This window comes from Crocodylus siamensis, chromosome 4 (genome assembly GCF_052110815.1).
Source record: "Crocodylus siamensis isolate JL-2025a chromosome 4, ASM5211081v1, whole genome shotgun sequence".
NCBI lineage: Eukaryota > Metazoa > Chordata > Crocodylia > Crocodylidae > Crocodylus > Crocodylus siamensis.
In genome coordinates this window covers 54,590,490-54,605,193 of record NC_143398.1, presented here as the reverse complement: position 1 = coordinate 54,605,193, position 14,704 = coordinate 54,590,490, and the positions used below count along the sequence as shown (strand labels likewise).

General features: G+C 39.2%; 1 protein-coding gene across 30 annotated transcripts in view; it reads right to left on the bottom strand.

Moving 5' to 3' along the window:
* Positions 1-14,704, bottom strand: part of NRCAM (neuronal cell adhesion molecule) — a 250,160-nt gene that overhangs the window by 70,042 nt on the left and 165,414 nt on the right. For 22 of the 30 annotated variants that reach the window (XR_016441757.1, XM_090042304.1, XM_090042305.1 and 19 more), the window contains 6 exons: positions 9,489-9,632; positions 7,469-7,580; positions 6,992-7,158; positions 6,750-6,897; positions 1,951-2,075; positions 751-780 (listed from right to left, as the gene is read on the bottom strand). Coding sequence is in view for 29 of the 30 variants with exons in the window: in XM_090042304.1 (XP_089898430.1) it covers positions 751-780; positions 1,951-2,075; positions 6,750-6,897; positions 6,992-7,158; positions 7,469-7,580; positions 9,489-9,632 (726 nt within the window). In the remaining variant the exon portion in view is untranslated. The remainder of the gene's footprint in view (positions 1-750; positions 781-1,950; positions 2,076-6,749; positions 6,898-6,991; positions 7,159-7,468; positions 7,581-9,488; positions 9,633-14,704) is intronic. The other 8 variants (XM_090042309.1, XM_090042325.1, XM_090042326.1 and 5 more) reach the window with 1 other exon arrangement.

The window sequence follows — 14,704 nt, the reverse complement described above, 5'->3', positions numbered from 1 at the left end:
GAAATTTAAGACCTTATCTCACACATTTCACAGGATTAAAACGTAGAAACTGTCATGGCATAATATTTAAATGCAATGTTACTCAATGGAAAACAAGTGGGGTGATACCGTCTTATTTAATTTTTAGCAAGAAAAAACTCGACACAAAATCAAGTCCTTAGCAGTTTTTAGGCACCCTGTCTACTGAAAAATAGAAAGCAGATGTGTACAAAGGGTCACGTAAACTGTTACAATCAGATTTTCAGCATTTACTTCATTTTTTCCATGCTTCTGCCTAGTGGAAGCTAGACCACATGGGTCTTAATGCCACTCCTAGTGAGACGAATGATAGAACATCCAATAACTTAAATGATATGAAATCAGGAGTGTAATCTGGTTGCACTAGACTGAAGGAATTGCTGAATTCTACTGTTTAAATCTTTGTTTTGTATTTCATGTACTACAGAAATACTCTGCATTACTCTAGTTGGTGTGACAAACCCACATTATTTTGTGACCGACTTACATGACTTACATTAAAATAGTTTGCTTAAAAAGTTCATTTTTTGTATATTGTTTGATCCTAGTAATGAAACAGTTTCAATATCTAGTAAGAACGTAATGAGATGAATGCACAGAGCTCCTTTCTGCTTAAATTAAAAAATGTAAAATGACATGAAGCAAACAAACAAAAAAAGCAATTGCAGTTTGCAACAGGCAAAAGTATGAAATGTGCTTAGTGATGCAAAAAGAAACTTTGTATTAGTTTACCGTAAATGATAGCTGGAGTTGGGGAAGGAGCTGAAAAGAACATTAATATAAAGGATTTAATTAGTTAGTAGCCAAAGCAATAGGAATTACTTGTAGTCAAAGATTATGTTTGTTAGAGATAAAGTTACTGCATCTAGTGGAAGAGTTTAATTTTAAAACATTCACTGATTAATTTGTTGGCTAAAATGATAAACCCTCCAATTCTGAATATACATATATTAAAATTAAGAAAATAAAGTAAAATGATCTTACAGTGCCTAGACAAAATGCTTTTTCCTATGGACCAAGTATTTACATGGAGTTTGCTTACGACATTATTCACCAGGTTTTGAGACTACTGCAGCATTTTGGACCACCAGCACACGTTGGCCTGAGACACTTACCAGATTCTTTCACTAAGAATCATGAACAATATTTGCTAGCTCAGGTATGATCTAAGTACGTTTGTCCAACTGGTGGCCATTGGACTGCATGCAGTCTACAATCTTTGTCCCAGCCATCCAGCCAGGGGACCCCACAATCCAGGATGCCTGAGTGCTGTGGTACAGCAGAGAGATCTCACGGCTAGGAAGCAAAGGGCGAGTCAGGGTACCTAAGAACGCAGTACAGAAAGAGGGCATGGGGAGCAGCAGTGGGAGGCAGGGTACAGATAGCAGCAGGGTTGCATGCAATGCAGCAAGGGTGGGATGGATGCTAGGAGGAACAGAAGGGTAGTGTATGGTGCAGTGGGGATGCACCAGAAGCAGCAGTGAGGTAGCACCTGGGATCACAGAGAAGGGGCTGGGACATGAAGTACAGCAGTGGGGGGCAACCACTCAAATGCTCGATTCAGTGGGGGGACAGGGGGGCATGTGGTCCCTGGGGTCCATAGCTCCCATTGGTGTTGCCCAAGGAGTGTATGGCCCTCAGCTACTTAAAAGTTAGACAGCTCTGATCTAAGTAAAATCCCATTCACACAAGACTGACTTCATCCTAATGAAGATGCTACTGATTATCTGAAGCTTTTTTGCTATGGAGTTGGTCCATAGCTTATTATCCCAGAAAGGTAAACATTTTAGGTAAGACTGAATTGGTGTTTACTACCTTAAAAATGAGCTACACAGCCAAAGAGAATGAAGGACAAAGGACCTTGGATTTTGTTTTATATTTTCTACAAAATAAACTTAGTTTTGTCCTTATGAATTTTAAATACAATCTTACCAACAACAGTGAGCACAGCACTTGCAGAAACGCTGTCCAGAGTAGTATTAGCAATACAGGTATAGGTTCCATCATCCTTATCAGTCACATTCAAAATGGTCAAATTTTCTTTTCCAACAATAAGCCTGTAAATACAATGTATTCAATATATTTTGATAATATATTTTATAATAAGCGTGTGTGAACATATCATCAAAACTCAAAAGCATCTTAATAACTTTGTTAACAGCAAGGTCTCCAAAGATGAAGGTAATTTCAAGTTTTGTACAACAATTACTTTATCATTAATAAGAAACATCAAGTTTCAAGTGTGTTTTTTCTTTTGTTTTGTAGGCTACCTCTTGACAACTGCATCTGATTTGTAAATGCGTGGCACCAAAAATGGTCATATTTGCATTTTACAAGCCAAAAAAAGCCTTCACTTTAATTTGCAGTTACCCCAGAACACTGACATGCTCCAAAAGGCAACCTTAAAACCAATCTTGAGCTATGAACGTGATCATTTTTTTAAAAATGAATTCACTTTTTCTGCATTTGCTAATCATTTGTGAATGTAAACTTCAAACGTTTGTTTGATCCAGTTTTGCAGAAATAATTCATATAAAATGTATTGCAGACCTTTATAAGTATCTGTGCCTTTGACAACTTGCCTCAACTTTTCTTTTAATAGATTTTTTTTACAGTTTCTACTCAAAAATCACTTGTCTGGAACTGCAGAATTGAATTACACCAACATGGTCACCAACATCGACTAAACACTGACGGGATTAATAATTAACACAGAAGAATTAATATGACATAGACATCACCACAAACAAATCCATAATAAAATATTCTTTTCATGTTTCATATAAAGATTTTACTTGAGTAGTGATATTTACCCAATGTCCAACACACCCTTTTACTAGTCTAGCTGTACTGATAACTTAGTATTAGCAGAAGCTGAGAATCCTTTTTCCAGCTTTACTTCTAGAACTTCCCTCCAGGACCTCAGCTTCCCAGTTCCTTTGGGACCCAGATTGATATTCCTGCTTATCTGCCACAAGTTACTTTGAAATTTAACTGAGTTTTAGCTTAGGGTGACCCAGGAGAAAAACCTTGCTCTCCTACACAGGTCTTAAAGTCTGCCAGGGCTTTAAAAGCCTGGATCAAGAGAACATTTTCCTTCATTTACAGCAGTGCAACATAGAACTCATAGCCATAAGTGACCATTGCACCATCTCATTTTCACCCCGCACTAAGTTTTACCTAGGTACCACAAGACTAAATATTTGCATTTGACCTAAACATATGTTCCAGAAAGGCATCTTGTCCTTTATCTGGAGACATCAAGAGATTTCCCATGGTAGTATGTTCCAGTGATTAATTATCTTGTTGTCCCTTGGATATATTCAGAGAACCAAGAAAGGTTTGAAGAGTCAATCTCACCAAAATTAAATACAAACATAAATGCAGGTACATTTGAATATCAAATTTAATAATGAAATACATGTAAGATATAAATGAACAAACAGCACAGTTTAGCCATATCGAGCAAATGAATAAAATTTGTAAAACGTGCATTCATTTAAATAAATAAATAACAATCTTATTAATATTTGAGAGAAATTAAAATTAATTTCTCTAAGATCTAAAGTCTTAAAAAGTCTCTACCAGATGGCTAGCCTGTTAGGGAAAAGGACTTCTCATATATGTTTCAAATTAAGTTTTAAAAGAGCTCTCATCTTGGTTTATTTGCAGATGGGCTATTTAACAAAAATCTTAACTCAAGGCTGAAGAGCAAAGAGTCCATGATTTTTATACTTTATTGCCAGGCTCTACATCAAAAAGCTTGCTGAATAAGGTAAAAAATATAAAACTGTTTCTAATAGATGCCATCCCAATTAATATTCATATACCTATTTTTATTCCATATCTAAGCTATATCTTGTCTAGAATTAGCCTTATATAGCATCAAACCACTACATGTATTCTAGGCAGCCATAAGCCTAGTTTTTTGCAATCCATCTTTTTTGAATTTTCTACAACTGTTTACACACTGTGACATCCTCTGGCTGGTCATTTCCTTCTCTTCTTTTTCTCTTACCCAGACTCTATTCAAATGAATGCAAGAAAATGCTACATACTAAATTGCTATTAAGCAACTTAAGACCTGTTATAGTCTACTCTACAACCTTTACTATTAAAAATATGCATCTAATTTCTATTTTGAATTTCCTACTAGTTCTTGTTATGCCTTTCTCTGACAAACAGCCTGTTAGTATCTACTAGTTTTTCCCTGTGAACATACCTACATATTGGTTCATGTAGCTTGGTTAGCTGGGCCCCAGCCCTTCACAGTTTGGCTTTGTACCTGGTTGGCTGCAGGCAGTACTTAGTCAGCTTAAAGATGTTGCACAGTAAGTACAACTAGAAAAACTTTACTCATTGTCAACTGGCTGATCAGATCAGCAGACAGAGGGGAAGTGCACAGAGGTTTACATCATAGGTAACTGCTAAGAAGGGTACGGGGGGCGGAGGGGCATGACAGGGACGTTCCTGCTGCCGACACTGCCGGTGGCTTCTGAAGGTGCTTGCCAGCCCCATCCCTGACACTGCCGCCAGCTTCTATGGGTGCCCCCCCAGACTCAGGAGGCACCAATCACCTATGGTTTACATGGCTGATGTGTGGTAGAAGAGTTGCAGCCTTTATACTTTTGTTATACATTGAATAACTATAGAAACCAATCCAACTCTAATTATTTCATAAGAAAACCACTTACGAGTTACCACAGATGCCCATGCAGGTGTACCTCTATTCTACTACTTCGGTATGTGTTGAATTTCTCTCTCTCTCCAGAAGATGTGTCGCTTGACTTACCATCTTCCACATGCTATTTTCAAGGGCTTGACATTCCCTGCTCATTATAGTTTTAGCAGCCCAACAGAGCCTGGTCACCTTCCAGGGAGATTGACATTATTCAGTGATGATCCTTCATAACTAGGGAACTACTCAATTCATGAAATTGGGTATTGTCCATGAAATCAGAAAATGTCCACAAAATCCGTTAACAAAAAGCAACAACTTACTAAAAATAAAATGCTGGCCCCAGTCGGAGCCAGGGATCCTCATGACCCCTACAGCTCAGCTGCACAGCCCACTGGGGGGCAAGACGGGGGTGCTGACATGAAGGGGAGCAGTCAAGATAGTAGCTGCTGCTACCCCTAATTGGCAAGAGTGTTGCCTGTTGTGTAGCCCTGCCCCTCTCCACCAATCATGGCAAGGAGTGGGGCCACATAACAGACAGCTCTTTCAGCCAATCAGCAGCAAGGGGAGGAGTAGTATGACAGACAGCCCTCAATCAGCAGCAAGAGGCAGGGTCACCAGGACCAATTAGAGGTATGGTGGGGCCCCACTGCGATAAGCCCATGGAAATGGTAGCAAGCCCTGTGATCAGCCCATGAAATCGGCTCTCTGGCTCCTTAATTTGGGGAGGTCCCTACTCAAAACCGCATTCTGAGACCTTCCATTTAGCTAATTCCTAATCCATTCAGCATGGTTCTTGCCAACGTTACATAGCACTATTTGTTAATCATAATGTTATGTTGATATGCAGTAAATTGCCTTACAAAAATGTTATACCTGCATGGTTACTTTTATGCACATAACTTGTTATAGTATTAAAGAAGGAAATCAAGTTCGTTTGACAAGGCTTATTTTTGCATAAAGGGGTGTTGACGGTCATTAATTTTGTTCCTATTCTTTACTTTGGTATTACCTGTAGGCCATAATGGCTTTTCCATTAATTTGGCCATGAGTGATTTTGAGCTAACCAGACTCAACCCTAGTCATCCCACTTGCCCTCTTTGAATACTGGCATAACATTATCCCACTATACCCAATCCTCTAGGCGTTCCCCAGCATTCCAAAATTCATTAAAAGTAATATGAGTAAGCCAGACATTTCCTCAGTTAGCTTATTTAGTAGTCTTTGGTTGAAGATACTTGGGTCTGCTGATTTCAATTAAAATGTTTATTCTTAGTAGACTTTATCTAACATCCTTCTCAGTTACCAATGGACTGAAAATAAAATTTCTCATCTTCATATGATACATGCACATCTTTTTAAATACAGAATAATTACTGAACACTTATCTTTCCTTGTTATTAACATTTAACCATCTCTAGCTCATAAAATTCTTTTACTAGTTATAGCACTTATTTCTTCCCTAATATACTTAAACTACTACTTATTAGCAGTAGTTTTAAATGTTTTTTTCCTTTGTGTCTTTAGCTTCCCTTCTTGACCTGCATTTCATATCTTCTGCTTTGCTAATATTTATCTATCCCTTTTTTCCTATTTGTTTATATCAGGAGTGTCAAATATCTGTATTATGGGCTCCTCCATGGGCTAGAAATCTGGGGACAGGGTAAGCAGAGATGGGGCCCGCTGCCATAATATCCATATTGAGCCCTACTGGGGATGCATGGTGGTGACACTAGGGGTAGATGATGCTGTATTAACTCTTGATTGTGTCTTGATGCCACTCACCCCACTGCCACATCTTGATCTGGTCTGTGAAGAGCCCCATGGTCAGGATCTATTTGGAGGGTTGCGTGAGTTTGAAACCCCTGGTTTATATATTATCTTATTTTAAACTTCTGTCTTGACTTTGCCCGTGAACCAGGATACACTGCTAGCCAAAATCAAACATTAACCTGCTCTTGATATTAAGTGGCCCTGTGCATTTTAAAAGAATGGGAGCAAAAACAACAAAAAATTCATTAAAAGAAAAAAGGAATTAATAATTTATGTATACCTTTCATCATCTGGCAATTCACTATTGTCCTTCAACCATGTGACTGTTGGTAGTAAGGTAGGATCATGTTTAATTGTACATTCAAAGGAAACTTGACCAGACCTCTGTATGATTTTGTATTCTGGTTGTTTAATAATCATTGTTGGATCTGAAATTTAGAAGTTGCTATTAGACATTTAACAAGTTTGAAATTCTGGGGTTAATTGCGATTAGAATGCTCTACAAAATGACTGATTTATTACCTTTAACTTCTAATTGGACCTCATTTTCTTCCTTTCCTAATTTATTGCTTGCTATACATGTATACGTGCCCGTGCTATCTTTCTGTGCCACAGGAATTTCCAAGGTTCCGTTATCATGGAAAACATACGCATCACCATGCAGGTTGTTCCCTTTCACTCCCTTAAACCTTCATATTAAAGACAGTATTGTTATCCAATATTATGTGTTCATTCAATCATTTAATAATACTAGAAAATAAAACTAGGAATAGTAAAATAAGACAGAAATATTGAGCAACGTTCTGTAGGGAAACAAATTGGAATCTATAGGTATTTACTTAAGTGTTAAGTTAAAAAACGTATTACAATATAGTCATAAGAAGTTGAATAGTTTAACCATTTATGTTATAAAGAGAGCCTTATTTTATTTTGCAAAGTGAAAATTCATAGTAACAAAATCTGTGGTTAAGTTTTTTACACACAAAGGCTAAAACTTACCATTTAATTTCAGGCTTAGGTGAACCAAAATAAGAGCAATCTAGCAATGCAGGATGGTTTGCAATGACTTGATACAGTGTATTAGGAAGCGTCAGGATTCTTGGTGACTCCGCTAAAAATACAAGACAACAAAAAATGCCTGGCATGCTCGATTAAGGAAATCAAGAACAGCCTGTGGAATTATATATTTATGACTTTTCTCTGAGGTGATATGAATGCTCTCCCCAGCTCTAAATAACTTCTGCTGCTAGTACAGGCTCTGATTTTCAGGGAAAATCTCTCCCCCACTCCTTTACAGTGAACAAACAACAGAACATGTGGCAATGCTTGGAGGATGAAGTCACAAAATCCTTGGAGAAAAAAGGACTATTGAGAATTTGACTATATGGTTCTGAGGAGGCCCTAACCTTCTTGGGAACTCTTTGGGTGCAAATAAGCCAGGAAGATCAGGACCAGGGCAGAATTTTGAGGTGAAGTATTTTTTTTCCTGTGTGGTTCCTGTTGGAATCAAGCAGGGTTTTTTCATCAGGAACCCTGATACTCAGCCTAATGCAACTGATTCGGCTTGTTACACATGGAGAGCCTCTACAAGATGAACTTCTTATGCCTGGGGTTTTACTATTAGCTTTGTACAACTCCAAGAAAAACATCAGAGCCCATGTTACTCATCTGGAGAAAATTTCTTAGGGGGAAGTATTCCAGCCACAGGCAAAACTAGATTCTCATGTAAGTGTAGCTTCTGTACCAGTTTTGAGAGGTTCTTGAAAGTGTCACAGGTCTTACCTGAGTGAACTCCTCACTTCTAACACTTACCTGATGCTAGGTGAACATTTTAGAGGGAAGGAACACTTGTTAAGACCCAATTTTTAGATAGGTGAGCTAGACCCTTGGTGACTAAATACCAAAATTCAATGAAATGGCAAGAAATTATAAAACTTAAGTTACACTTCCTCATACTTATGCAACGTAGCTATTCTTGTTTGATTTGCATAACAAAGAAAGGGGGACAGGATGCTTCCATGGATGCTCCAATGGAGAGGATAGGCTAGAGCTCAGGAACAGTTATGACCTTATTAGACATTGCACTTTGAGCTGCTCAAATATTGACTGGTGTTAGTGCTAGCTCAAGTTTGGAGCAGTCACACCTTAGGGCTAAAAACCTTCTCTGTTTTCCACCTGCCCAGCTGTGTCTTGCCGCTAAAGAGCTTGTGAGCAGGAACTGGATTAGGAGGTACAGCTGTGAGTTGCCACTACAAGGCTGGTGAGTCAAGACAGGCTTCTATCCCTGCTTTAGGTGGGGGTATGTGAAAGATGGAGAGATCGGTGGGGTAGGAAGGCAGGTACAGAAACATGAAGCTGGGAGGTGGAAATTAGATAGGTGTGGGCAATGAAATGGGTGGTGGAAAGGAAATGGGAGTGAGGGAAGGGTGGTAAAATGAAGGAAGTCATCCACTGAAGGATAAAATAAAAAGAAGTAAAAAAGGAATTTAAAAAGAAATAAAGAGGAAGTAAATTAAAGACCTAAGGTTTTAATACACTGGGATTTAAGAATGGGATGTGGGGGTGCTGGTCATGCTTCCCAGGGTGGTTGGGAAGTGGGAGTGGTGAGGGAAGGTGCTTTTGGGGGAGCTATTACCCCTACCCTGGGAAGGAAGCCCCCAGTCATGGGTACCCAATCCAGCATCCTACCTTGTTCCCTCTGCCCCACAATACTCTCTAAACCCCACTCCTGGACATGTCTTTGCCCTGCAACATGGCCAGCTACATGTGCTCTACAGGCTGTTTGCACAGGGATGCAATCCTGGGGGTGGGAAGGTCACACCACCAGTGGTAGGCAGAGGAGTTGGCTTGGTGTCAGAACTGCCCCTAGGCAGTAGAGCTCAGGGGGTAGAAAGTTTGTCCACACAGAACAGGAGGGTGGGGATGGGGATTCTGCTTCCTGGAATGCCGGAGGACTGTAACTTGGGTGGCAGTATTACAAAGGAGGAAAGAGCATGAAGTGTGAAAGACTGATTCTTACCCAGAACATTCACAAATGCGTTGGCCAGCAAGTAGCCATATTCATTGGAAGCGTTGCATTGATAGACAGCACTTGATCTTTCTTGCACATCAGAGAAAATAATGGTATCACCATCCACTTTCCTACTAGGATCTACCGGGGCAACTAGTAGGGTTATAAAAGAAAAAATGTTTCTGAATGAAATATTGTGAAAAAATGAAGTGATTTTAGTGTACTTTCGCAGAGTTCTTTCAATGGTTAAGCATTTAATCATCATTGATTTAGAAGATACCCAAATTTTATCCATATTTAGTGCAAGATGCATAGAACCCACTGTTCCTTTATGATTAAAGCCTGTGACCTATTTTGTATGCAATTCCCTGAGGAAAGATGTCAAAAAACATCTAGAAACACAGGCTGAATATAGCTTTCAGGCAAACACAGATGTAGCAGAAGATACCCAATGAGGGGATAAAGAAACACCCTAATGCCAAAAGGAAATTAATTGAAACTGATTATAAATATTAGAATATTCTACAGCTTAAAAGATTCATGCTTTCCAAATATTCTGACATTAAACAAAACTATGCCTCAAAAGCTTTCCCAACATGAAAATGTCATCAGATTAAACTATATTAAATCAGATTATTGGTAAGCAATCAAAAAAACTCCATCAGCGTGCTCATGGAAATTGTAGTAGTGATTCAGTAGGTGGCACTATCCCCCCTAAATAAGACATCAAACAATGCAACTTTCAAAAAATTGTTAGTAGCGCTGTCCACTGTTAAACAAGCAGTATGTCCTGCAAGTGAAAAGGAATATTTTATGATCATATAGACAATATCTATATTAAAATACAAAAATGTTACTAACACCACTGCCCTCCTCCCTCCTTTTCACCCTCCCTGATTTGTTCAAATCACTCGATTTGATAGCCTGCTGTCTTCACACCCTTTCATAGCATCTGATGAAATGAAATCTTGCTCATGAAAACTTATGTATGTTTCATTCAGTTAACCTATAAGGTGCATCTTCACCCTGCCTTCTGCCTGACAGTTGTAACAATAGCGGTACTACTGATCAAATATTAACCATATTGATGTAAACTATGTATATAGGGATGTGTATGTTTGCTTATGCCCTTAAGACTAGCCAAAAATTGAATAGATGCATATTACAGAATTATCCTACCCAAGGACAGTTTTGATTTCTATGAATGTATTATTAATCTCTGCTAGCACTAATTGTCACACTACTTTTTACTCTATAATAGTAGGGAATTAATTATGTGAGGTAATTGCAAACAAAATTCATATTCAAATTGCTTGGTTATGGAACATGTAAGATTAACTCATATACATGCTGTATAAAACATGTTATGTTAAATGCAAACATAGATGATGTATACATAATGTGTGTATATATGCATCAACCTTTATATATACATCAATGTTTTTTCAGTTTGATTATTTCAATTTTTTTCTCAACCTTTAAAACAATTTTTTTTCTTCGGTCACCATTGATCTCACTTGTACTGTGTAGATTGGCAGTCGGTCCTGCATTTGGATAACTGAACAGCCCAAATAACCAGTATTTGAATAACTGACTCTCTACTGCACTACTATGACTGCAATAGCCAGCAGTGAATATGACTGCTTCTGGAATCACTGGGGGACTTCTTTATATTTTTTATCATTGCCTGAAATGAAATGTTCAGTAATACATGACTTGGAGCACATTAATTTATTTTAATGCAATCTGCTAAGTGGTTCTATTTTATGCTGAAAGTGATATCAGAAATGTTGATGCCATGCTAAGATACTGTGTTAGAGACTCCCTCAGGCTGAAGGCAAACCCAGCATGCCAGTAGAGAAAGAGGATGCAATTACTTGGCTGCTTCTTCTCATATCAATGCCAATGTGTACGCCTTTTCTTTCTGCTCATCTGAGAACCTGTTTTACTTTGATCAATAACATGACATAAAAAGTACAGTAAAAGAGAAGACTTTTTCTTTAGGATGGGATAGCAAGATTTATTATTCTCTAGCTGCCAATATTTTATTTAACTGATTATAGCTATGAATCTGGGTCAATGGTTTCTCCATACATTCACAAACAGCATGCATGGTTTCTGGAAACCTTTTCTGACAGTAATTTTTAATATTCAGATGCTGTTGTGATCCATGATGTTTCAGTAGTAGTTGTTGATTGATACTAATAGTGTAACAGAAACATGTTACTTAATTGTGATGGTGAATACCCTCGTGCCCATTTCTTTTAAAACATAGTTATGTTATCATTTTGCAACAGTAGAAAATTAACTATTAACACAGACAAATATTTGATCTAGATTTTGACAATGAACATCTCTCATTCCAGCTGCAGTGTTCCAACTGACTTGACTAGGCACATTTTATAGTGAATGTAACCTGTCGTGCAATTCAATCCTGGCTTTTACAAATGTGATCCCAAACGTGGTGCTGCACACTAATGTCAGAGATAGTTCATAGATGAGCAGTGTTCTTAAGATGCAATAGATCCTGCTGCTGTTATTGCAGAAACGGGATAAAGAGAATTAATACTAAGAAAACAAGAAGCAGTTTTTCCTTCTGATATAGATTGAGAAATATCTTGCTCTCTTCTAGTTGTCTCACAGAGTATTCTTGATGAACAGATGTGCTTTGAAAATTTAAAAGGAGAATATTATCTGTGTAACAGTCATTACTACTAACATATCCTTTTCTTTTACCTCCTGCTTTTTTTCAAAAGATCACATTCATAAGTAACATGCAAACAATATGAACATTTTTATAAATAGTCAGCCATTTCAATGGTTTAAGTTATAAACATATGATCCAGTGTAGTGAACAGCAAGTGTAACACTGAAATGGATCATGGTTAAGTTTTTGCATAATTTTGGAGATACTCTGTGTGGCGGTGAGAAGACCCCACAAGCTCTGTGGGGGCTGGGGGAAACCCCAAGAGCCCCAGCGTTGGATAATCAGGCCCCCAACACCTGGGAGAACTTGCCTTCAGGCTGATGAGTAATGGAAAAGTACTGAAAAGAGTGTATATGTGTTGGGTTAGGATGGGGGGGAAATGTGATGTGGGTGAAGGCCGAGTGAAAACAACGTGGTGGCCTTCAGGATAAGCTTATCAGGAGACAGCTTCAGAAAACTTGCTCGGCCCCGCCAGACACTGAGATGAGTTGCTGTCAGACTGCCAAGAGCCTGTTGCAAGGAGGGTTGACCTGTACATGATTTATCAGTATATAAAGCAGTCTGTTCTTTACTGTCGTTAAGCATCAGCCGCCTCTTGCTGATCTCCCGTGGCCATGCAAAATAAAGCGCTTCTGTTAGCCAAACAGTGATCCTGTCTGAATTTCCACCTCAAGGCGTGCGGCCAGAGCAGGAACTGGCACCACAGCCACGTGAGCTGGCATTTTGCCAGCTTTTCAAAAAGCTGCTCCCAGAGCAGGGGAGTACTGGGCTAATGGCGGCAGCAGGAGACGCCGCCATGGGAAGATTTAAAAACCCTGCCAGAAGCTGGCAGGGGGCAAAGGAGCGATGGAGAAGACCAGCAGGGAACATGCCAGGCAGGCAATGACTCTGGTGGCTGGCAGGAGTGTTGCTGCAGGCGCTGCACCTGCACCTGGAGCAGGGGAAACAGCATCCCTGCACTAGGCTGTAGAGGATTGGTCACTGGCTACCCGAGTTGCAGAGATTATAGGAGCATCTTGCTCTCAGGGAGAGAGAGAGAGATGCAAGATAACATGAGCTCAACCCTCTGGCATGAGGGACTGGGGCTCTGGATGCCTTAACATCCAGGCAACCGATTGGTGCTGAATCTGACACTGAACCCCTTAGTAAAGGGGCTTACAGTGAATGGCGGAACAGTGAGACCAACACTTAAGCGGTTGGCAAGTGGACAGGGTGTAGGGGAGGTGGAGCCCTGAGGAACATCACAGTGCAACTGTAGTGCCTCCGTCACTGGGTCCCCCTCCGAGAAGAGGAACACCACTGAACCCCTCCTTTCACCCAATAACATCAAATCATGGCAGGAGAGTTGAGGGGGGAGGGGCCCCAGTAAGAAAGAATGGTACGGTACCTGTCACACCCACTAAAGATGCCACACTCTTCCTTTGTTAACTAGATACACTAGGATAGGCCTGGATATGCTAGAGCATAACAGGGCTGGGAAGCAACAGTAGAAAACCAATGAGTAAAAAAAAGAATGTTTTAATGATTTCTAGTTTTAAATAAATTCTGGGCTTGAACACAGAACATTTACACTAATGTTAAGTCCCACAAAAAAGAAGTAGAAACGTGACATGCAGCCCTACATTTGTGTAAATTATTAGAATCCAGTGTTGAATTATTCCTGGAAAAAATTGTAGAACTAACCTACAGTAGACAGCAGGAAGTGGCAACAGAGAAGATGGCAGATTACCTGCTGCCTTTCATGTACTTTAAGTACCAGCCACCACTGTGGCATACAGTGTTTAGTAAATAAAATCCAGTCCCAACAGTTTTCCACTTCTTGTGCTCATTAGGCCAAATCCTGGCCTACTTGCACAGCTCTAGCTGTAATGACAACAGCAGTGGTGAATGATTAATGGGCCTGACAGCCCATCTCTTTGTTCTTCTGTATACTTCTCCAGAGTTCCAATCCAGGAGCCTACAATTTACATTCCTGTGCATGAGTGTGTGTGGCATGCATGGAACTGAAAGAGACAGTGAGAGAGTATGCACATGCATGTAAAAATTACATGCATGTAAAAATAAAATAATCCAAGAATTATCAGACTTCCTTACAAACGAAAATTTAGGGGTTAGCATTCTGCCCTTCAATTTGGTACAATTATGTGAAGACTAAGAAGACTGAAAAAAAAATCATATTAATGTGAAAAGGATATATGCAAGGAAAGGGCATTTCATATGAAGATCAACACTCAGTACAGTGCTTTCTTTAATTTTGAGGTATGTGAGATTAACTCACCCCATGCTATAAATAACTGAACCAAGAAATCAATGCTTTGTGCAGTATCACAAGTATCTTTCTAAATTATGTCAGGGGTTCCCTTCTCCACTTAATCTGGGTTGTTACTTCTTTAAAAGTTGAGACATTTTATGCATTATTTCCCTTTGGTAAGACCCTGCTGAATATTTAAGCAGTACATTATGACAGATTATGCAGCAGCATGAATAATGCAGAACTCAAATGTTAATTGAGGCACAC